The following is a 25,717-nucleotide window of genomic DNA, read 5'->3' as shown; positions in this document are numbered from 1 at the left end:
AGAGGGCGATATGGGTCCACTGATCAGCAAGTATAAACATGGATGCTTGGTATGCTTGTGACTTCTTTTTATCGTTAAGGTAAAAATACACGTGTTTGTAATTTGAGAAGAGAGTTTTAACTATTATGTTATATGCTATGCTACAGTATATGCTAAGAAAAGCTATTCATAATTTTCAACAAAAGATTATTCAAGTTTATAATTTTTGAAAAAAAATAATGTTTTTTTTATATTATTTATAAATAGATATTAAACATTTAAACACAGCTGAACACCAACCACATCCCAGTCTCTGACAGCCTTCATCTGTCCTCAAAACTATTTAACTGCTTCAGTGTAATAATTATTGCACTTTTAAATGTTTAACGGCCCTTGTTACCTGCAATCCTCCTCAAAGCTAACAGTAGGGATATCCTATTTCGTTAGCTTAATTTCACACAGGTTAATTGTTTAATTACCTGTAAATGTTATTGTCTGTATGTGAACCAGCGGTTGGTAAATGAGCCACGCCTGGCCTAATCAGCAGGCATTAAACACAGCTGTGTGGGCACTGAGGCGAGTTCCCTTTCAGTGGTCTCTGTGCTGTTTTCGGTCTTTTTTTTTTGTTTGTTTTGTTGAAAAAGTTACTTGTTTCTGTAAGTGTTGGCCATTCTGTTTGGTTTGGCCGTCTTCTCCACAACCAACCTTCCACTGCACCCTGACAGCCCTCCAGGCATGCTCATGTACACACACACACACACACACACACACACACACACACACACCACTATGTCTTCAACTCAGACACGCTCACTCACAAACACATTAAAACTTGAGAGTAGGGTTGTATCTAATCTTTGACCCTCATAAGATTTGTCATCTTTTGGACTGCATATCTTAGTTTAAACATTAGAGGGCGCTGATGACTTAATTGCACAGGGGACATGTGTGACGAGAACCACCAGAAAGCTTTAGCAGGACCTGTGTTGGCTCTGAATTAGCATTTAGCGCTGCAGAGGTGAACAGCACGTGTTGTGGAGCACCATGTTTGGAGAGGATAAATATCTATGCTGCCTGGTGGTCATTTTCACCAGCGGAGGTGAGAAAATACTAAAACCTTTTTAACAGGCACATATGTGTACACACACTCACATATACATACACACACTCACAGACAGACACAGAGATGCACACTCATGGAGACACGTAGGCACACTCATACTTCTACACACACACACACAGGCACGAGCATACACACACCCTTACACACACACACCCTTTACATAAAGCAGCACAGTTCCACTCCATTAGCTGGTGTCACCTCCTATTATTCTCAGCTCTCTCTTCCATCTCCCATTGCCACTGCCCCGCGTCCCTCTGGAGGAAATCAATAGCTGGTCTAAATAGATTTCACAATCAATTTTTCTATCACTATCCCGCACAGCTGTTTTCTGCATCTGAAAGAAAAAAAAAAAAAAGCGGGGTGAATGAGGAAGAGAGAGCTGGTCCCCCCCGGCTTGCATCCCTCAGGGCTGTGGTTGGCAGGAAGTGGTTATGTAACGGGGCCATGGTTCAGCTGTGGTTGACCCAGGTGCTGCAGCGGAACGGCGCTGCTCGCTTACTGTTCCGCACGCATAACCTCTGCTGAATGTTTCTCGAGAAACGCGAGAGAAGATATCAAGCCATCCGAAACAGAATTAGACAGATCAACTTGGAGCGGCGGACGCTGTGATGTCATTTGTTGTTTGCAGGCGATGCATTTACTGAAATGGCATTTTTTTTAAGTATGACTGTAACACTAATATGATGTGAAATCAGCTTTAACAGACCTTGTCTCTTGAACATCTTGGCGAGAGACTGAGGCTGCAATGAAATGTCATTTACATCATCAAGGCTGCATTTATTATAATTATTCTGTATTTACCGGGCAGGTGGCCTTATCCAGAAGAATTAACATAACTCATTACACTTGCATGTAATCAATTTAAACAGCTGGATGTTTACTGAAGCAGGTGAGGTTAAATACCCTAATCACATGTGTGTGTGTGTGTGTGGGCTTGCACATACATTTGTATATGCAGTTTCTCCGAGTTGCGATGAGGCTTGTTTTAGCTAATCAACATCCAGCACTCCCACTAACCTGCACTCTGTGTTTATCATGTGGCTGAGTCCCAGAATCCTCCTCTGCTCCCCACCTCCTTTCTTCCTCCTTCTCCTTCCTCTCCACTCCACTGGGGGTCCCTGGGGCTCCTCCATAATGAGGGATCAGTGTTCCTGCAGGTCAGCAGATAAAACCACCCAAGACTCCACCCCCAAACACCCACATGACCACCTGGCCACACCCAAATCCTTCTGGAAACACTACCGGGTGTCAAAATAAAACAAGCATCCATTTTTGAGTCCAAAATGTTTTAATAATAGCTGAAAATAGAATTTAACACACAATTATCTAGATCAGTCTTGAAAGAAGAGCGGTACACTTGGTAGGAAATCATCTGTGTCCAGTTGAGGTGAAAAAAAGAGAGAAAAGAGGATTGTAAGAGAGGAGAGAAGACAATGCAGAGCACTTTAATTTACAGACAGAAACACAATGAATGACACACCTTGGAAAATACACATCCCTTAAAAAAATACCATCTGCAATGAGCCATCCAGAATGCCCAACACACTCTGCCTCATCTGATTGGCTGAGAGTCAATTGTGCAGTACATTCCTGTCCAATCTCAGCTTTCAGTTTGCGACACGGGGGCTTTACTTGCTCACTGATTGGTTGCTTGGCAGTTTGAAGCCATTCCTAGACCCCACAGATCACATTCAAGCAGTATTTCATCTGGAATATATCGAGTTAATATAAGCTCTCTGTAAACCGGGAGATAGGTATGGATAGCAGCTGAGAAGCTCAAGTGCAGTGGTCTTGTTTCGTTGATCGCGTGGGGAGGCGCTGTTAACGTTAGCATTCCTCCCCAGTACCGGCACTGTTTGGGCTGAATTTTAAATCGGGCTGTAAGTGTTCGCTGGGGCATGAGGTGGAGCGGCAGCACGTTGTTGCCAGCTGTTTACTTCACAGCGATGACAAAAATCCCAATGCCAAATGCTCCGTGGAATGTTACTACCTCCCTCTGCAGTTAACTTCCTGTCCCTCGCCGAGCACACTAGCGCCGGGCTGCATCTGGGACCGAATGTTTAGCACGAGGAAAAGCAGGAGAACAGAGGCCAGCGCTGCGCAGCACCTGCCGCACAGGGCGGCGGAGAGGCGTCTCCACGGCGATCCCAGTGGACCAATCAGCAGGAGTCCTATAAAAACGGCCGACCTCCGCTCCCTGACATTAGTGAGATCGATAGGATCAGTGGCGCTGGCCTTGGTGCTCTGCATTCTGCCAGTGCTGCTGCTGCCCCCTGTGATTGACCGACCTCCCGCTTCTTCTGCGTCCCGTACAGCGGTTCTGCATCGATAGCGAATCAAAAATCCGGCTGTGGCAGCCTGGTCCTCAGCCACGCAGGGCAAAGGAACAAGAGTGGTTATGCAGTACAGATTGCAGAACCGGGCCACTGGAACCTGGTCCCAAGAACATCCAAGTGTCAGCACTGTTTTTAGTTGTTTATTTGACCCCAGCACTTGCATTCTTATATATACTGTAACATCTCAAGAATAAAAAAGAGGCCTGTGTCAGCATATGGCACCAGACTGACCTTGCTCTCTGCTGCTGTGGAGTGGTGCTCTTCTTAGCGGACCAAATTTAGATTTTGTCCTACAAATGTATAAAGAGGTGGACATGTTGAAATTCCTGGCTTAAGGCTGTACTTACATATGAATGAAATACAAAGGCATGTGATATAACTTGGCTTTCTATGAAGTCTCTACAGGCAACAAGTTATGCTGCGTCGACCTGACAGTGACTTGCGGCTCTGCAGACTAGCAGTTAAATTTTAGCCAAGATGATTAACTTCACCATAGAGAAATATAGTTTCAAACTGGAACCACAGCTATAACATTATATAAATAAATAAAATCAAATTCACCAGCGATGTAATGTGAACTACACCACTTCTCATTTGACCAAAATAATAATAATAATAATAATAATAATAATAAAGACCATCTGCCAGGCTGTTGACACTGCTTTTAAAGTTTTTTTTTGAAGTTGTCCTTTTGTATTGGTCATCAAGCACTACAAAATCCACCAGAAGTACCACTTATGTGTTCCTCTCTGGACCCCGAAGCCTTCTGCCAAAGCTCTCTTACACATTATTCACGCCGTGTGCGCTGCTTTCCTCTCTGCTGTAGGTTTCTGACGAGCCCTCCATCGGACACGGCTCCAGCTGCTTTTTCTGGAGGAGCGGCTGGGCTGCATGGCTCATCCCCTTGACGGGAGAGGAAGAGGTTGGAGGTTTCTTCTTCTCCTGACCCCTCTCCTGCCAGACGATCCAGCCCCCACCCTGGAGGGCCTTGGCAGCCAGGATGAGAAGCAGAGCTGAGGCCGCCAGGAGGGTGGTGGGGGTCAGGTCCTCGGAGACCTCCGGCCCTGGGATCTCCTTAGTCCTGAGGTGGACACAGGAGGTCTCGTTGGGGCTCAGGTGCAGGCACACCGTGTACTGGGTGCCGGGCTGGAGGCGGGTCAGGTTGAAGCCGCGGGTCCCGGCCAGAACGCGGGCGCTGTGGCGGTGGTGTTCCTCCAGGCTATTGTTAGCTGCCCAGGACAGCCTGGCCGCAGGGATGTTGCGGTTAGCAGGCCAGGCCAGGAGGACGTAGCGCTCCTCCACCCCCTTCACCTCCAGGCGGTCATTGCCTCTCTTGCCGCTCCGTGATGGGGCTTTCCGCCCCCCTTCCACCCTCACTGTGACGCTCCGCGTGTCGGCGCCCACCAGATTCTGCGCCACACAGGTGTAAAGCCCTGTCTCCTCCACGCCAATCCTGGAGATCTCCAGGGTCCCCTCCCCATGGACTCGGTACCGCTTGTAAGTGGTGGCAGGAGAGAGCTTCTGCCCGGAAGGGGTGACCCAGAAGATGACAGGTTCAGGCTCGGCCAGGGCCCGGCAATGTAGCGACAGGTCGGCCCCGCGCCGGACTCGGACGTGGGAAGGAAACGTGCCCGGGGCGATCAAGGGCAGGCAGCTGTCGGCCATCTCCCTGAAAGAGACCTCCCGCACCCTCCTGGACTTGAGCTCCGGGGGTTCAGAGCAGAAGGTGGACTGGGGCTCGATGAAGCGGACCGGGTTGTCGCCCTCGGTGCCAACCCAGCGCACGAGGCAGTCACAGCGGATGGGGTTGGTGTGGAGGCTGATCTCCTGGAGGCTGGGCAGGGAGCCCACAGTCTCCCGGTGCAGGGCACTGAGGGCGTTGCTGTTGAGCATCAGGCTCTCCATGCTGGGCAGGCTCTGGAAGGCCTGCGGGTGGATGTAGGACAGCTTGGGGTTGTTGGTGATCTCCAGCTTGGTCAGCTCGGGCAGGTTCTCCATGGCCGAGTGCTCGATGGAGACCAGCTCCTCCATGTTGTTCAGGCCCAGCTCCTTCAAGTGAAACATGTCTTTGAAGTCCCCCCGCCGGACCAGTTGGATCGGGTTCTTGTTCATGTCCAGGAACTTCAGCCCCGGAAGCTTCCGGAGGGCCTCCCTGGGGACTTTGGTCAAGTGGTTGCCGTAGAAGGAGATGCTCTCCAGGTTGAACAGTCCCTCCAAAGACCTCCCAGAGAGCTCCCGCAAGCCCATCCCTGCCAGGACCAGGCTGCGCAGGGAAGCCAGCGGCTCGAAGTTCAGGTCCTGGATGGCGTCCACTGGATTCCCCCCGATCATCAGAACCTCCAGCCGGGGCAGGGCGTGGAACCAGCGCCGGTCGATCGCGGACAGGCGGTTCGAGTTGAGGTGGAGCCGCAGGAGGTTGCCCAAACCCTTGAAGGCCCCCGGGGAGATGTCCCTGAGCCGGTTGTGGTTGAGGTACAGCTCCTGCAGGCCTGGCAGGCCAGAGAAGGCGGAGTCCGGGAGGTGGCGGAGCTGGTTCTCCTCCAGGTGGAGGGTGAGCAGGGAGGGCAGGTCCATGATGCGCAGGCGGCGGGCGGTGCCGAAGCTGTTCTGAGACAGGTCCAGCTCAGTCAGGTTGGCCAGGCCCTGCAGCTCGCTCTGCTCCAGGCCACCGAGGAGATTACTCTGCAGCCTCAGTGTGTGCGTCTCCGAGGGGAGGCCCGCAGGGACCCGGGACAGGAGCAGGTCGTTGCAGTCCACCGTGGGGGCCTCCCGGTACACCGACTGCGGGGAGTACCAGGGCTTGAGCTGGCAGACGCAGGGGGCGGGGCAGGACACCCTCCAGGGCAGGGAGTGGATCACCAGGGCGCTGGCCACGCCCAGCAGGAGTTGAGCTTGCAGCAGGATCATTCTGCGGTTCTTCATTTCATAGAGCGAAATCAAATTTATTCAACCAAAGGACAGGAGGTTAAGTGGTTCTCCTGTTAGTTTGTTTGAAAGTTCAGCTTTCCCGAAGAGGAAGCGGGGGTTAGCGTGGATATGCTCTCTCAGTGTCACTCTAACTCATAGTTGTAAGTGGGGTTCAACAGCTCATTACCAAAAGAAGAGAAATATCAATGACCCCTGATGACCTTTGCGCCTACTGTTAAAAGAAAAATGAAGTCAGTCAAGATTTATCTTTAGATTAAAGAAGGTGGTATTTCTAGTGGCTATTGGTTTCCAGTTGTCTGTAATTTCCTTGCTCCTCTGTCTTAGTTTGACTGCTGTTTAAGGATGGAATGACTCGATTTGGAAGGTAGCACTGGAAACCAAAGCTGATGTTCTCCTCGCATCACAGCTTTGTCACAGACAACCCCTGGAGTCTGCGGCAGGTTCTTGTATCTTTTCCGGCCGTTGCCATGGAGAATCTGTTAACCAGCAGCTTTCACATCCTGACACCTGAGAGTCAGCATCCAGCCTTCAGAAACACACCTGTAAAGAGTAAAATGGGAGAGGTCAGGTTAGGAATCTAAATATAAGACTCAAAAAGACAGTATGAACATGTCTGGAGACTCCATATGAACTATAATGCCATAATACATACACTTCCATATATAACATTTTTATTCATTGCCTAAGAATAACATGACAATCAGTTAATAAATATAAATTATGATGTCAATTTTAAATTATTTTCAACATGATCTGTCATATGACCTCCCAAGCAAATAATAATGTCCAATTAATTCTTTATTTCAGCATTATGTCATTTCTATGCAGTACATATGAATATAGTTATTATAAATGTTATGTTACCAAATATTATGCCAATGTGTAACAAGCATAGATCCTTATATAATGGCGTTACATTTTGCACTGAGGTACTCTTTTATCTTTTGGTTTTATTGGGTTTTTAAATGTGATAAATGGTAGCAAGGATCGATACACAAGCTCCTCCGTAAGAATACCATTCAACACCTTTTTTTCTTTGTCTTCTTCACGCACAGATAAAACAGATATTTCCCAGTTATTACATTCTCAGTGTAAGCGCACTGATTGCAAATTGGGGAGGTATAACACCTCTGTCTGTTTCAATAGCGGTGCGGCTGCTTTATGTGCTTCTCTCTCCCACGGAGTTGTGCCAAATTAGTTCCGGGACATTACTGCTGAACCTGCCAGCGTTTGTCTCCTCTACAGCAGAACGCCCGAAGGAAAAAACACCCTGAACACAACGGCAGATTTTACACCGTGCAAAAAATACAGGACCAGAGGAGCAGAAGTGTAATACATAACCAAACACCAGATCCTGAGGAGAAGAGTATAATACACAACCAAACACCAGGACTGGAGCAGAAGTGTAACACACAACCAAACACCAGGTCCTGAGGAGAAGAGTATAACACACAACCAAACACCAGGTCCTGAGGAGAAGAGTATAATACACAACCAAACACTAGGACTGGAGCAGAAGTGTAACACACAACCAAACACCAGGTCCTGAGGAGAAGAGTATAACACACAACCAAACACCAGGTCCTGAGGAGAAGAGTATAATACACAACCAAACACGCAGGACCGCAGGAGCCAAAGTATAATACACAACCAAACACCATGACGGGGGCAGAAGTGTAATACACAACCAAACACCAGGTCCTGAGGTGAAGAGTATAATACACGACCAAACACACAAGACTGGAGGAGCAGAAGTATAATATACAACCAAACACACAGGACTTGTAATGCTACCTAAATGGCTTCTGAAATATGCAAAAGAGTTAAGAAATGAGCAAGATTTTCCTGACAGGATGAGAAATGGAATTATGTAAGAAAATATCTAGGGCATAATTAATTAATTGAGTAATTTGTTCATTTAGTCACTTACTGTATTATCACGTATTTCAATATTCTCATTTCCAGATAATTAACATGAACATAATTTTAATATGCATCTTGTTTATGCATTAGACTTGAATGATAACTCCGTTCATGGGCCAGTTCTTCCTTAGAGAGATAGAAACATAAATAAAAGGATAAAATACAGCATTGATTGTAATAATGTGGTTTTAGTAGCATTAATAAGGTTTCAATTCAGAGTACATTTTCACCAAAGCTTTTTTGCAAAAAGCTTAACCCAAAACCTGTATACTGTATACTTGCCCAACAGCAAACAGGTACTAAGCAAATCTACCAAGCAGTAACATGACAAGGTCATTAAGATGGGATTATTAAGAGGAGATGACTGGACCACAATGATGTCTAGAATTATCGTGTCATTAATGATGTCATGACATCATATGAAACATGATGGTGCGATCAGTGACATGATGACATGTAAAAGTTCTAATCATCTTCGAGTATTATGTATTGCTACATAAACTTCCGCTAACTTTCCTGGGTAGGTGTGTAGTAGGTAGAAGCTGTGGGTGAGTGCGTACCTTACTTCCCTACATTAGTGTCTTTGGCTGCAGCTGTCATGAGAGTGAAACTGAGGCAGTCTGTCTGCCTGGCTGTCTGCTCTGATCTCTGCAATACGCCTGCATCCTCCCACCGACACCCTTCGACCTGCGTCAATCTCGTGCTGACAGCTCGCTAATCCATTGTCCATGAGACTGGCTAATGAGCCCTAATGTTCCCTCTCTCTGTTTCTCTCTCTCTCTCCCTGTGGAGGTGGAGGGCTCTTCCCTCCGGCTTCCCCTTGCAGCCCCCCCCCAACCAACCCACTGCTGCACGTCAGAGATCATCGGCATAATACCACATTCACAGGCATGCATCTGGCAGCCTGAAGACCCCTCCTTGTGCCCTGAGTGCACCCGTATCTCTTAAATCCTGCCGGAATCAGGAAACAGAAATATTGAAAAATGGCCACAGATTGACAGAAACAAGATTCTGTGTTTTCAAGATTTCAGAACATGAAGTAGTACTTTTTAATTTCCCTCCCAGGTGACTTCTCCTGGTTCAACCGGACCATAAAGGGGGCCACCGCTGTTCCTTTCCCCCGCGGAAAGGCAGACTGCACCAAAGGCCGAATTTTCAAAACCTCCCTCTGCCTCTGTGCTGTGCCATTAGTTTGATCCAAAGTTTTCATAACCTGTCCTCCTGGGCCTAGCCAGAAAACCATCATTACCATTGAGCTGCCTCTAGCGTACAGTACACTCACTGCACAAAATTAAATTCCCTCTCGTGTCTGATTGTGGTGACCAAGAGCGAGATCTCCTGGCTTGACCACCCCGCTGTCAGATGACAGTTGCTGCCCTACATCCGAACATTCCTAAGAGGAACTAGCCCAAGATGTTTTTTGATTTGCATATTGGCACAAACACACTTTTCCTCTAACTCCCTGCGGGACTCTCCTCTCCTCCTCTTAATCCTCACTGTTGGCTCAGACATTTCCCAAGGAGGTCAGGCTTCTAAAATAGGTGAGACTAAAGTGAGCTAAAAAGTTTTTATTGAGGGCATCTCAGGAAAAAAGAAACGGGTGCAGATGGGAGCAGATTTAAAACTCATCTCTCTCTCTCTCTCTCTCTATATATATATATATATATATATATATATATGTGTGTGTGTGTGTGTGTGTGTGTGTGTGTATAATACATATACACACAAATAAAAGAAGACATAAACATAGAGTATATGAAGTTAAGAATGAGGTTCCTGTCCTCTGTTGTTAAATTCTGTGGGATAGTCAACTCCCTAACTACCCTTGCATGATATGATTTTGATCATATCAGCTCTTACCAAGCTAACTTGTCCTGCACATGGATAATGCTTTTAATCAAAGCTACACAATGGTCTGAAGTACTTTACTGCCAAAAATAATGCTATGGTAATGAGTAATGAATCATGAGCTATGAGCTAATGAATGTAGCTCATTCAATGAGCTATTAGCATATGTATCAGAGCACTCGGTTTGGTACAATACATCATTAACTCCCAGAAAACTTTATCTCCTCTGTTTAGAGAACATTGAGCCAAAACAATGAGTGGCAGGTTTCTTATTTAATAGCACTTTATGTAGGAGCATTGTTTTTAAAATGAGATGCTGAAGTGTTTCATTGGCTCAATCTAGCCCTACAGAGAAATTTGATTGGTCAAAAACTGAACATTTCCCTACAGTTGCTCTCACTTTTTTGTCACATTTGAATGCTGCTAGTTGCAGTCATGAATTGAAAGGGTTACAGGGTGTTGGATTCCAGTTCTGCCATTATTTGAAACCCAGATACAAATGGAATATTTCTGTGCCATCGTTTTCAAATGAGAAAGCTCTTACTGTCAATCATGGATTTTCCATTATTGTGACATATGAAATATTAGATGTTGTCTTGACTTGCTGCTCAATCAATCATAGTGATACAGAGATTATCTGTGTAGATTTGATTTCCCTGAGAAAAAAATAAATAAGTGACACTTTTCCTGAGGAAAAATGTAAGCCTCCTGTAAAAACAACCTCCAGCAGACTCATTGTTTTTTTTTTTAGAAAGTGACATTTTTACTCTAACTAGAAGTTTAGGTCTGATTATTAGCATTGCACTCCACTTAAAATCTGTAATTTGATAAGTTGTGTAAATTTTTTGCAACATTACCTTCACAACTATTGGCAGAACTCTCCATTCTCTCTGCCTGTAGGTTTCTGAAGGTTTGAAGGGGTTTGAAGGCCAAATAGGTAGAAGATGTTCATTGCCTAAATGTACAGATGTGTTCTTTCTGCTGGGAGAATGGCTTGTTGTTCTGCAAATAACTTCCATTGTACATAGACCAACTCTGAGCTGCCTGCCTCCCAGTGATGTCACCACCACCCAGGAGAGGGGATTGGCTCTGGTCTAACTGAACTTTGGGAGCATCACTTTCAATCAAGATAATGTTTTGTAAGTGTCATAAACATACCAAGTAATAGATTGAGATTTTGTGTCCCTTCATGAAAGGAAATCTGGGAAACAGAAAGAAGTGACACCTATTGTTCTTAAGGGCGTAGAAGTCTTGAGGATGTATATATCTGAGTCTTATGGAGACAGAGGTTTGAGTCTCATGGGGCAGAAGTTTGAATCTTATGGGCATCCAGGTCTGAGTCTTATGGAGATAGAGGTTTGAAATGAATTCTCTGTGTTACAGAACAGCAGATCTTACATGTGCAGACTTTGATACAGTATGTTTTACTAGAAGGTTCAAGGCAGAAGCAATATGCATGATGAAAGATGGATTGTAACGAGAAAGAGCCATTTGACACAGAGCTCTTGGTCAGTGAAAGTAATGTTTCTACATGAGCAGCTGTGAGAAGAGACGAAACAGGGCTTCATGAGCTCTGCCAGAATGTGAGCTTAAATCTTATGTAACAACACAATCGACGATAACCTCCAGGAGTGCCAGACCTCTGCTCCGCCTCACTCCTCTCTGGAAAAAAGTATGTTTTATTCATTTATGGATCTTTCTCGTTTTTAACGAACAAGGACTTAATTCACCTGCCACTGTCAATTTCAGTCAAGGTGTGCCTAGCAGTGGAGGGCACACGTCCACAAAATTCAGATAAACTCTGTTTTTTTTATTATTGAATTTTATTTCCTCTTCATCTCTTCCTCCTCAGAGAAGAAGAGGCGTTCAGGGCTATGTGGAGTAACACGCTGTACCTTCCCTCTCCAGCGGAGGTGAGGCTGTAGAGCTCATACAGATAAACCGGATCATTAGAGTCCCTTGGGGCTGAATGGGGGGGTGTTTGGGTTGATGGGGAAAGCCCTCAGGGTAAGGAGGCTTGGGGTGGGGGGGCCATGAAAAGCCATGAAAGCATCACAGTGGCTAATTTCTCAGCAGCAAGATGTCTGCTGACATCGGCAAGGGGGGGGGGGGGGGGCGGAGCACCGGTGACACTGGACTCTGCCACCCCTCTAATTAAAAGACTGGTGCGGTCGCTGTGATGACATCGCAGCTGAGGGCGGCTCAAGTTTAAAAGCAAATAAATGAATGGTGTGTTTAGACAAACTCGCGCCACTTTAAGGCCAAGTCAGCCCTGATAAATGTTGCATGCGGAAATGGGATTGACTGCCATTTAGACTTTATGGAGCATGGCCTGCATTGCATTATCACTGAGGGAGATGGTGTGGAAGTAACTCATCTCTGCAGGGAACAGGTTTCACACTGATAGTCCCCTTTGGCCCCTCCACAGGTTCCTGGAGACTGCACAGTTTAGACATATAATACTACAGGCGAACAGGTAACACTCTACATTTCATTACATTATTATCATTTAGCAGACGCTCTTATAGGTTATAGAGCCACTAACATAAGTTACAATTTTTATATGTTAGCCATTTATATAGCTGGATATTTACTGAGGCAATTCTGGGTTAAGTACCTTGCCCCAGGGTACAGCAGCAGTGCCCCAGTGAGGAATCAAATCAGCAACCTTTCGGTTACAAGCCCTGCTGCTTACCACTATGCTACACTGCCACTCTAATTATGGTAGTTATGGGTTTGAATCCCACGTAGGACAGTGCCATTGTACATAAAAAGGATCTTTACCTCAGTTGTGCATGTTGAAGCTGCTGTATACAGCATGTTTGAGAAAAAAATACTGTTCACCACCCCTGATAAGGGTGCCAGCTAAGCAATAAATATATAAATCAATAAACAATGATAATTAAATAGTCATTAAGCACAAATGTGTTCATAATGATTTTGTCATTGTATGGTGTTAATTGTAGTCACGGTGCATGAAGAACCTTCCCAGCATTGCTTTGCAGACCCATTCTGAATACCTCTGCACTGTAATGATCACTAGCAGCTTTTTACTTAAGACCAGGGTCCTCCAGAGGGGCCCTGAATACCACAGCCGTGTTTATCTGAGTCAGGTATAAAGACTGCATCTCTCTCCCACACGGGGCCTTCCCTCCCACACACCGATAGCGAGGTGTTCCCACTCTGGCAGCTCTGTGGGCACAGGCACCATCTCCTCGCTTATTACAGGGAGCAGAGTGAATCCAAGCGCAGAGATGACTCAGGATGCCAAAAGGTTTGGTTCGAAGAAAACAAAGTTTATTTTGCTGAAGACTCGAGAGAAAACAAAACAGGCTCAAGGTGCAAGAGTTCACGCACAGCAAACGTGGCAACTCAAGACTGAGCAAATACGTGAACAAAGGGCGGGGCTTAAATAACAGAGAACATAGGTGAAACCAACAACTAATCAATACAGGTGGAGGACAAATCAGATATCGAACACAGGAAGATATGAGGCCATCTGGTGGTCATCGCAGGAAGCAGCAGTCGAATCCCTGAGACCACTTTCCTCCTCTGTGTCTCTCCGCAGGCTATCGGGCAGTGATCAGATTCATATGCTAAACACAGCCCTGTCCTGACAGAATGGAACACAGCAGGTGTGTGAGTTCCGTGTTTCTTGACCAGATGTTCTGTCATTGCTTACATGTTGCACTTTGGTCCTTCATTGCAGTTGCATATTTTTACTGAGGCGATTCAGGTTGTGAGCCAGAGTGAGGGCTGTTCAGTGGCTCGGACAGTAAAACCAGGCTGAACGCTCAATCCCAGCCATATCTTCAGCCGTCAGTGACCAGGAGCCCACAGCTGGGGAATAAGTTGTCTTCGTTCCGCAGATGGTGTAGAAGTGGGTAGGTGAGCCAGGAGCACATCAGTGACCCCTACTGGTCAATTGGGTGCCCGCAGTCTGTCTGTATAAAGATGCGCGTGAAGTGTCTCCCTCATGCCTGTGCAGACCTGACATGGGGACTGAAGTGTGTAAAGTAACACCCGCCATCTTATGTTTTGGAGGAGACCACATGCTTGCTTGCACCTCCCCCACACAGTCAGCTAGGGGTTGTTGCCACGAGGGGCATCTCTCTGAAATAACTGGCCATTTTAAATTTGGGAGAAAAAGGAGGAAAATCATAGAGCATTCCAAAGATGTATAAAGAACCACAGTCAAATGATACTTGAGTCATGCTCTATGCAGGATCAAACCTGTAACTTTCAGGTTAGAACTCCAAGCCCCTAACCACCAATGTGCATGCATAGCAGCCACCAGTGACCACCTGCAGAGCACCTGAAAGCAAAGAATCACCTGTGACAGTTTGTCCAGGTGTTTTGCTTTCCATGAACACACACAGGTGAAGAACTCAGCAGTGATCGTTTGAGCTGTTTTTGGTCGCTCCTTCGCGTAGCTGAGGTGACACAGCTCACTGTGAGGTCTGTTTCAAGTCTCCTCTCTCAGCTGCGTCTCCTCACGCCTGTGGTCCTCCAGCTCTGACCTCGTGCTCCGCCGATGAGCCCACACACCACGCACAGCTCACAAACAGGAAGGGATGTGTATCTCAGCTCTCGCCCGTAATTAAAAGACAGCAGCAGCCCCCGAAGCTAAAGCCAGCGCTAATGGAGCGTTCTGTTCTTTTCAAAGGGCAAGAGAGTGATATGGGAGGGGAGGGTGCTTAGCAAGCACTCCTGAACCGTAAACAAGCTGGCACACGTGAGGCGGGGGTTTAAGTTTGCCGGAGTCCTGGAGAGGTTATACCGATGCGCCGTCTCCGTGGCAACCCAAGTTGGCCAACTGGCAGCCTGCAGAACAGGGGCTGACTGCATTGTTTTTCTTCGCGTCCGCTTTCACCTCCATCACAAAAGCTGGGGCAGGTCTCTGTGGGGACCACACGGCCATGGGCGAGAAAACCTTTCCTTTCTTTTTCCTTTTGTGTTTTGTTGTTTTGTTTTGTATTTTTTTACAGGTGTTTGTGTAGCAAGGGAGCCCTCCGTGATCTGAGAGGTTTAATTTAAAGACTCTAATCTACACAAATCACAGAGCTGCCTGTACTCACGAAAACACACCTACGGGGTCGTAAAGGATAGCCAGTGAAGAGCGCTCCCTCAAAGCTTTTTGTCAGGCTGCAGTCAAGTGCAGGGTCTATTTTGTTCTCTAGAATAATGCTCTGAGATGACTGACTCCCATTGCCAGGAAGTCTACCCTTCCTCCATGTTCCATCACAATCCACTGATCAAAGAGCATAACATTCAGTCTTAAATAAGGCAATTTTCTTACAGACAATTTGCAGGGATCGTGACCTCCCTCTCGCCATTCAGTGTTTAAGGTGCTCACTGCACCAAAGATCCAGCCAATCAGTGCCGGCCAATTTACAGAGAGGGGCAGAGTGTGGACGCAGCTCTCCTTACCGATTGGACGAATTATGTAGGACGGAACCATAACAGCGAGGTAAAAATCGAAGGCGGTGAAGTAAACAGGTTTGTAATGAGTACACCAGTGTGAGAAACACACCTTGTAGCCGTGCCATTTCACCCCCTCCCTGTGTTGTGGTTTCCATATCAACAGGGCTTGAGATGCCTTGCTGCACTGTGTCTGGATAGAGTGCTCCTTAGAAGATCATCATTACCATCTGTCACATCTTCCCTCTTTTATTCAAGTGGTCGAACAGACAGATATTCACCTGATCTAGGCTTCCTTTGCCTTTAGAACAGCAGATATAAAGAATCGAAGGTTTGCTCATATACACGTTAAAATGAAGATTACAGACTGACTAATGTAGTGTTTGGCCTGTGGTGTCTATATTGTTTCAGTAGTTTCCTTACGAAAATCCCTACATCCTGAAGAAAACCCTGCCCTCTTTGTTTTTGTGGCATTAAGTTTCATTGATGTTTGCCGATGTGCTGCTCTTGTGTCTGTGCTGTAGTGCTTGGTTGTATTGCAAAAGATGTATTTCCTGGTGGTGTTTGTTTTTCAAGGAAAGGTGATGTTTGGTCATGTTATGAACATGGTGCTTGGTTGTGTTACAGTGTGGTGTGTTGGGTTTTGTAGCTATTGTGTTCAGTTTTGTGGTAATGCTGGTGTTTTGTTGTACAGTGACCCTATGGTGTTTTGCTGTGCATTATTGTTTGGTTGAATTGTAACAGTGATTAGTTCTGCTGCAGTCATCTGTGGTTGTGTTATGGTGATGGTGACTGTTTTAGCTACAGTGGTGTGTGGTTGTGTTGTGGTGAAGGTGCGTGGTTGTGTTGTCGTGAGGTGTGTGGCTGTTTTCTGGTAAGGTGTGTGCTTGTGTTGTGATGGTGATTGCTTTTGGGATGTTTGTTCCAGGCTTTCTGGAGATCAATAGCACTCACTGGTGCCTCGTGATAGAAGCCACTGCAGTAGTTGCTGCATTGTTGCCATGGAGACCATCCTCTCACTTGCACAAGGTCAGTGTAAATTTGAGGAAATCATGCAATCCAGTTAGTCAGTTCTGAATATGCTCTCAGCAAATGTGTGCATGTACGTATGCTTGCATGTGTGTGTGTGCGTGTGTGTGTGTGTGTGTGTGTGTGTGTGTAGATAGAAGTTCTGTTAAAAGTATGTTTTACTCCCCACTATATTTCTGAGACCAATTTCTTTTTTTGGTTGTTTTCTTTTTTCTTCTTCCAGACAGAAATTGAAGAGGCAGGTAGAAAATACTATTCAATTATTTTTTTCTGCTGCCAGGTTGCACTTGGGAGGCTTTACAGAAACGCCAGAAGCCAAATAAAATTAGATGTTTGTTTTTTCCACATTTGTTTAAATATTTCAGCTGGTAACTAGCGTCATCTTGATTACAGTCAGGCCGTTTTTTTCATCCTCAGATCATTATTTTGTCATGACTGAATAATCGCAGAAACCAGCTGAAGGCTGAAGTCTCCTAATCCTCGTTTTAATGAGTGTCCTTATCTCTGCACCCAGTATCCCTCTACACATTCAAACCCAGCAGCAGGCAAATGAATGAAGCAACCCAAAGAAAACTCAGCACGTTAGGAAAAAAAAAAACCCAGAATTCACTCAATCCGAGGGTTATCCTCCCCCAACAGCCTTCATAGCTGCTGGACAGCAATTGGCCACATGAATAACTAACGAGCAGAAAGAGGCTGATTCCTGGTATTAAAGGGGAAAAAAAGACAGTGTTTTAGAGCGGAGATGAGCAGGTCCCGGCTGGACCAGCACCGGTAGTCTGCTCTCCACTCTCAGCCTAATCTGAGGTAAGAAGATTATTGAATTTATGCAGATTATGGCAGGAAATAGGCATGGAGGAGATGGAATGTATGCACAGGCTAAGGAGCTCTGGGAGAGAGGGGTGTACACCTCTCAAACCTCTTTCATCCACTTTGCTTTGTTGTTTTCCATTGCCTCTCAGATGCCTTGAGACCTTTCTATCTATATATACAGGATATATATATATATATATATATATATATATAGATGGATAGATAGATAGAAAGAAGTGTGATTTTTGTACACCCTGTTGAAGATATTGTGCAAAATAACCTCTTTGACAAAGAGGGGTGACAAATACATCAGGCAATTAGCCGGTCCTTTTGCCCCTCTGAAAGCTTTCATCATCACAAACCTCTGCCAATTGCAGTCTAATCAATAGCCCGAAAGGAAAGTGGATATTCACTCAGAGTTTCCATAGCACAACTTGCAGAGTGCTGCACAAAAATAGTTAGCCGCTGCAGGCAATCTCTGATCCCGAAAGAGCAGGTTGAAGGGTTGAAGCGCCCGCGCTGGGCTTAGCAGAAGCTGAATCGGAGTCAGGAGAAGCCATGCTGACTTGTTGCTGGAGCAGTATAATTAACACTCAGACAGAACACCCTGGAGGAAAACCAGACCTCCACTGGAAGGTCTTAGTGAGCTAGTAGATGGTCCCTGGAGACCATAACCGAGCAAAAGGATCTGTTAAATGATGGAGACTGTGAGATAGGAGGAACTGACCTCTGTTTGATATGTGTAACTGATATCCTGACTGCATGTATCAGAGGTTCTTGGGTGCTGTTTCAGATGAAAGAGTTGGAGTCTGGCATCAGTGTGCTCTGACTTGCTCAGTCACTCTGCATAATCATTACATTACATTACATTACTGTCATTCAGCAGGCACTCTTTTCCAGAGTCACTTATATGAGTAGCAGCTTTTACATTTTATGCATTTATACAGCTGGATATTTACAGAGGCAACATTGGGTTAAGTACCTTGCCTAAGGCTACAGCAGCAGTGTCCCAATGGGGAATCGAACTAGCAACCTCATGGTTATGAGCCCTGCTCCTTACCACCTTACTACCATGCTACACTGCCATCTGTATCATGCCCGTAACATGGCTGATTGCTGGGTTTATTGATTTATTGATAAATTGATTAATTAATAGTTGGGTGCTTCACACAGGTGGGGAATGTCAGTAGCAGTCCTCTCACTATAAATGTATCTTTGAGATGTTTGGATGAAGGGCACTATAAAAAAAACACTCACCGTGCACAACATATATAGTATCATGTAACCTTCAGCTGTAAAGCCCTTACTGGCATTGACAGAAGCTTGCCCCTGGTCCCTGCATTCATCTTCATTAGTGCTGGGCTTTCAGCGCCAATGTCATGTCAGTTCCCATGCGGCCTGGAGGCTGCGTCTGGCCCTGTCTGTGCCAGTCTCGGCCATATTTCATTTTGTCCGCATCACTCTGCTCGGGATCCCGGGGAGCTCAATAAGGATGTGACCCGAGGGGACGGTTCTCGCTGTCCGCGTGTCCTTTTAACTTTTAAAAACAAGGGCAGGAAGGAACGTTGCGGAGCACCTCAGCCCGACTGATCCAGATCCTGAAAACTGCTTCAAAGCCTCGCTGGGCTTTTGAGCTAAGTCAATTTGTACGTTATTATGTGTCGATACAGGCTCACGTATTGACCTTCTTCCTGTCTGATAGAGAGGTCAGTTTCTCAGTCCTCAGAGCAAACATCAAATTCAAACTTTCACTGTCACTGTTGCTCAGCATTGGAAACTGTTCCCCTGTTTGAGTCTTTTGACGCAAAAGAGTGCTAGTTAAACTGAAGATGGGAAATGGGTCAGAAAGTGAAAATGAAAGGATCAGACTCTGTCCCCTTTCTACCCGTCCAGTATCATCTCTCTATTCATTATTAAGCACTTCCTTGTGCACCACTTGATTGGCCAGTAATCACATGACTTGTCTTTCAAAATCTAATCTCATGATGCAGTCCTAGCCTCTTCCTGATTGGTGGTAACACACAAAGCTGAACGAGGGTAATTGCTTTACGAAGGGGGACTGTACTATCATACAGAAAGGAACTACAGGAAGCGTCTTGTTGGCTGTACTCCAGTACAGTCTGAACTGCAAAAAATTCAAAAAAGGAATGAATCCTCAAATTTATTTCTGTCTTGTAGATCCATATTTTTTCTTTACTCCGTTCCCTATATTTTTTTACTCATACTGTTTGTGCATGTATATGTTTACATGTGTATATGTGTGTGCATGTATGCATGCCCGTAACCAGCTATGAGGTCACCAAGGTCCGGACCTCTATAATTTTTTTTAGAGCTAAAAATAAAATTTGAAGCTAAATGCAACTGGATAAAAAAAACAGTGGTTGAGAACTTCTCCTCCGAGACAAGTGCACGCTTAATTCACTTAAGAATTGTTATTTAGTGTCCGCTGTGTGTGAGAGTTGTGAGAGAGGGCGCGAGCGCAGCCCCTTGCATCATCAGCACTTCCACTGACAGCAGCAATTGGAATTTACGCACGTTGGCAGCAGCAGGTGGCTTGTGTGTGAACTGAGAGCATACCATTTGGTAAGACAAAGCAATGATTGTTATGCCATTACAATTAAAAGACAAATAAAATTTGTTTCTTGTAAGTAGCAACACGTCTCTTTCTCTTTCAATGTATGTAACGTTTATATGTAACAACCCCCCACCGGACCTCACTATTTTTCAAACCCTCATTATGGCCATGCATGAATGTGTGTGTCTCTACCCTGTTAGACACTGTCTGTTACTATAACGAGAGCACATCTGCCACCTGCTTTTTGCAGTCGAGGTTGCATGTTAGCGTACATCTTCTCTGCTTTAAAAACACGTATATGCATCTGTGCTGCTCGTGGTTTGAGGAAAGGATGTGGGTTATTTTATAGCCCGCAGACCTCACACTCCTCTCCTCTGTAACCTGCTGCCTCCTCTGTGCGTATCTTGCAGCATTCTGAGTACAAACCCTTCCCCTTTTACTAAAAATGCTGTTGCTGTGCTTGTAGTGTGTATGTACATGTGTATATTTGTGTTTGTGTATGAGAGTATGCATATTTGTGAGCAAAAACCTAGAACCCTTTATGCTATGTATGCTCTACATTTACGCGAGTGCAAAACAGGGATGAATATCAGAAAGAAAAGGCTGTTTGTAGGTGTGGGGAATGCATTTATGTGTGTGTGAGTGTGCACACACACACACACAGTGGTGGAGGCCTGGCTGTGGCAGTGATGGATGGTGAGAGAGCACGCTCCTGCCCTCAGCTCTAAATGCACACTTTACTGTTTCCTGCACTGGGTGCACTTAGACCTACATCCTCTGCTCATTAAACCACCCTGTACGCCGACACACACACACACACACACACGCGCGCGCGCTCGCGCACACACTTTCACACTCTCTCATGCACACGCACACATACATGCGCGTGCGAACACACACCATCTCAACACACGCCCACACACACACACACACACAACACATCTTGCATACACACATACAGCCACATGAACATATGCATGCACACACACCACACACGTGCATGTGTGTACCCGCATACACAAACCCAATACACACACTCACACACACACACACATACCCACAGACACTGATTTAAGGGTGCTTCATGATATTGCACTCTCATTCCGGTGTCTTCATCTTGACTGATAAAAAGGTTATGAGGAGGCTGGACCCCCATAATTAGCCTAATACAATTATGAACAGGGGTGTCATATTAAATGATGACGGCACATTTTCACTGGATCGCCTGGAAATAAAACGCGTCTCATTAGAGGTGAGGCAGCAATTACCCCATAAAGCCCATTAGAGAGGAGATAACCAGGGTCTGCAGGAAGCATTTAAAGTGAAGAACAGCATCAGGATTCATGCTGGATCATCACCAGCACAGACTTTGACATTGAACAAATCCTCGCTCTCATAGAACAGGTGTCTGCACGTTCAGCCAGTTTATCAGTCCAGTGGCAAAAGGTGAGACTGATTGATTGTCAGTGAGATAATGCTGGGTTTCCTAATTCACCCCTGCAAATGTCAGTGACTTGGTGACTTGTACCTGACAGTGACAGTGACAGCTATGTGCACCAGGTAAAGGGACACAAGGAGAATGCCTGAGCTTTTTTGCAACTGGAGTTTAGATACTAAACACTAGGCTGCAGCTATTCTGCTCTGGTTTTGTTTTCCGAAATAATGTGCCGTGTTTCCTGCGGAACGCGGTTGAGAAAGCTCCCGGCAGGATTTCACGCGTGGAATAATGAAAGCTTTTCCCTGCAGACTGCGTCTGGGCCAGGAGATAAGCCACTGGCTAACGAGGGGCCCCCTTTCAGCTGTGCGGGCCCCGGGATGGCTTCCTTCGCGGGAGCAATTTGCGTGCTTTTCACTAATAATCATCGGCGTCCACCCCGATCCATCAAAGGGCTTTTTCTGCAAACGTTTTCTCTCGTCCTTAATATTCCCTCATTGTGAACGGATTAGTTTCCCACCACCCACAGCTGCTTCCTCAGCATTTATACGCGTTACTGGCAGAGTGTAACCTGTGAGATGTACTAATCTCTCTTCGCAGTGGACGAAGCAGGAGAGGTGGACACCTGCACTGTGGCAGGATGCTGAATTTACGCTACCTGTACTACCTGTCCTGCTGACTCCGGTGGGATGTCCTGCAGGTGTTGGAGGTGGGACTTCTTCATCCTCAGGCTGATAGTCTGCAGTGGGGTCTTTATTTTTTAATCATTGGATAATTTCTCCCAGGAGGACCATCCTGTGCTTACGGCACTGGAGTCATAACCAAGAGGCATATCAAAGATGATTATATTTTGGTCTCCAAACCATTTAATTTATGAAACATACAAATTGGCGCCTTAATTATTTTAACCTTGTCAAGTTTACATTATATTACATATTATCATTGGCTTAGCATGAGCTTATTTCAGTGTGATTTACATAAGATGTTTTTTAAGTTACACAGCTGGATATTTGCAGAAGTGATTCAGGTTAAGTAGTTTTGCTCAGGGGCACAGCAGCAGTGCCACACCTGGGAACTGAGCCAGCAACCTCTGAGTTAGACGCCCTGCTCCTTAACACATCGCCAGACTGCTGCCCCCAAGCCATGCGTATGCTACTGCGAATCCCTTTGATCTCAAAGACACACATTGATAACACATTTACATCTAATTTGGGGTATGTTTTTGTTGGGTTTTTTAGAGGTTTGGGGGGGGGGGGGGGTGTCAGTTTTCAGGACCCTTCCAGATGGTTTCTGTAAGAGAAAAAGGACAGTGGCCGCACCTGCTTGAAATGCTGGAGATGAATCTCGATGCCTTTATGACTCTTTCATCCAGCTGAAAAGATTCACTCTGACAGCTGGAGGGAGGTTTTAGCAAATACAGATCAAACACTGAGGAAAAAATGCCAATTATTTCATTTCAAAGCTGAATCAAAAAAGACTGAAGACAATCATATGGCTTTATGACTCATGATTTATACAGAGACGCCGATAGTGAAGTTTTTCTAGACAATTCTTCCGCCTGCCATTCCCAAAGTGTTGGAGGGGATGGGAATGTGAGAATATTACACATGCAATTCTTACATTAAATTTATTCAAAGTTGCAGATCTTGTCAGGCTTGTACTTTGTGTTGAAACGAAAGAAGTCCAAACCATCTATGATTTGAAAATTCTCTAGACGCTGTTTGATCAACCTATATTTATATTATTTTTTTTGACTATGCTGGAAACAAAACTCAGTACTGAGTTTTCTATAAGCAGAGAGGGAGAGAGGCAGACAGACACAGAGGGAGAGATGGACACAGAGAGAGAGTATAGTACAAGGATTGCTTCACACATGAAAAGCAGTATTATTATTGAAGTTCCAAACAAAAATCTGGGAGGAGAACCTTCAGACAACCCCTATGCAATTAACAAAACCATCCCAACAAAGCCCACAAATACAAAAATCCCACTCACCACTTCATTTTTGTGTCTGCTGTTCACAGCATCCCTCCTACTCCCCATCTCCTCCCTCTGTATGTGTCTGTACTCCTGTTGGAAATCTCTTATGATGTCAAAATTGGGGGGTCAGCAACCTCGGCCCATGGCAAAAGTACCAGTAGCCCAAGACCAGTACCCCTTTACCCCCATCGACAGCAACGCTTACACATCTTGTTGTATTAAAATTAATATGTGCTGAATTATTGTTATTATTTTTATTATTATTATTACTATTATTGTAATTATTATTATTATTGTTATTATTATTAATAGTAGTAGTACTAGTAGTAGTATAAAATATATTTCAGGATTTTTAGTGTCAATCTTGTGCTCAAAGTTGTAGATCTTTTTAAAAAGCACTAGTTCTTCTAGTTTCATACTGGAAAAAAAACTGTAAAAAGTCACTCGCCTGCAACAAGTAGCCTCATGCTGTGCTGAAACCACTGTGAAAGCATATGTTGCGTCCTCATATTTTCTGTCTTTGTAAACTCAGCCTGTGGGAGTCCACAGGGTACAGCTGGTCAGCTGGAATGTGAACAGGGTTAAAATAAATATCATATTAACCTGCTGCATTTCTCCCTCAGAGAAGAACAATAGACTCAGAAGATCGATACCTCCTCAGCCTGGATAGCTGAGACTGGTTTTCTGTATTAAAGTAAACATTCCCTTCACATAACAAGACCTCTGTGAGATTTCACTGAATTTGTCAGCTGCCTGAGTTTGGTTAGGGTGGTGGCCGGGCCCAGGTTTGAACAGCCAATCAGATTAGAGATGTTACAAGACATTTATGTGAGGAGAAGTGAGATATGGAAGGCCTTGTGACCTGACATTGTTTTATTTATGTGTTTATGTATTTCTTTATTTTTCACCCTTGAATACAGTCTGACGGAAGCTTCCGGGAAAACCCTGGAGATGGTATCGATTGGCAGAAGTCCTGATTAATTACCTGCTGACAGGTACACTAAACCTTCTCTGAGCCCAGAGAGGTGTGGCCTCGAAGCCAAAGATTAACTTTGATTAACCCACTCAGAGAAGCCACCCACTCAATGTGGCACGCGCCCGTGGGATCCTTCAGGACTGCAGTGAGTCAGCTGCATTCACTTCCATTGCCGAAATGTGTGTTTTGTATTGCTGGCTTGCGGCTTGTTAGCTTGTTAGCATGTTAGCTTCAAAACTTGCCACAAGCTGAAGAGATGGGGGAATTCAATCCTGTCACAGTGATGGTTTGTCCTTCGCTCAAAGTAATACATTAAAGGAAGTCTTTCTTTTCATAAGTTTGTTTTGTTTTGTTCATTTCACACAGCACAGAAAACCCCTTTATAGGCGTATTAATATTTTAACATTCAAGTTCTAGTAAAGCTTTTTTATTGTGTTACATATTCAAGGTGAATTCTGCATAGCTCTGTTAAAAAAGGACAGCAGGAAAGAGCAGCACTGCTACTACAAGTCAAGAGACAGAGATACCCCCTTATTCATTCAGGCCACTTAACACCAAGCTCTTGGTTTTCCACCGTCAGTGTGTCACGACCAGAGTGTTAAGGAAAAATTGCATTGTGGTTTGATTGAATGTCCTTCTCCTTCCCCCCTTCTCCACAGAGTGCCCCACAAATCTCCAAAAGAACCAGATCGCTCTTTTCCAGTGTGGGTCTTATCCGTCATGCGGTGAGGAGCAGAGGGGTTAAACGCAGTCTGAGCCCAGACCCCGGGACTGGCAGTAATTACCTTTGGCTTTTTAAATCCGTCTGCCGGGTGAAGCTAATGGCTGACTGGGCCTCAGAGGGAGTCATTCCTCATACAGATCTCTTACGTGGCTGTCAGTTTGAGGTGATGGAGACAGAGTGGAGGGGGTGACGTTGGTTGGAGCAGCAAGGGAGGGGCGAGGGGTAGGGGGGGCGATGTTTGTCTGCTCAATGTCTGAGCTGGTTTGGGTGACGTGTCCTCACAGACCCCTGTCACTGTCCCCCTGTCCTGCTGCACACTCCCACAGTGACGTCCCCTCCCACCGGAGATGGTAACTGAGGCCTGGTGAGGCGGTCAGAAAGGGTGGGCTGATTTTGCAAAGCAACCTTCAGCTCTTCCCACCCCCCAAATCTGTGACATGGGCATGGGGGGTGTCTGCCCCCACACCACAGCCAGTGAGCTTTTCACAGCTAGTGGTGCACTGCCTTTTTATGTTAGGCTTTCCCATAGGGAAATGTGGTATATGGTAATATATTGAAAAATATATTGTTCATTTAAAATATATTAATGCAAAGCAAAAAGATATTGCAATATACAAAATGGCAGTA

The 25,717-nt window shown here is 45.4% G+C and overlaps 1 protein-coding gene across 1 annotated transcript in view; it reads right to left on the bottom strand.

Moving 5' to 3' along the window:
• Positions 1–4,087: 4,087 nt before the first annotated feature.
• The window catches only part of LOC118780115 (leucine-rich repeat neuronal protein 2-like), a 49,766-nt gene continuing 28,136 nt past the window's right edge, over positions 4,088–25,717 (bottom strand). Inside the window, exon 2 of the mRNA XM_036532427.1 lies at positions 4,088–6,906. Coding sequence (XP_036388320.1) covers positions 4,219–6,360 — 2,142 coding nt within the window. The 5' untranslated portion in view covers positions 6,361–6,906 and the 3' untranslated portion in view covers positions 4,088–4,218. The remainder of the gene's footprint in view (positions 6,907–25,717) is intronic.

This window comes from Megalops cyprinoides, chromosome 7, assembly GCF_013368585.1.
Source record: "Megalops cyprinoides isolate fMegCyp1 chromosome 7, fMegCyp1.pri, whole genome shotgun sequence".
Taxonomy (NCBI): Eukaryota; Metazoa; Chordata; class Actinopteri; order Elopiformes; family Megalopidae; genus Megalops; species Megalops cyprinoides.
The sequence above is the reverse complement of the archived record's forward strand: the minus strand, read 5'-3'. Positions and strand labels throughout refer to the sequence as shown.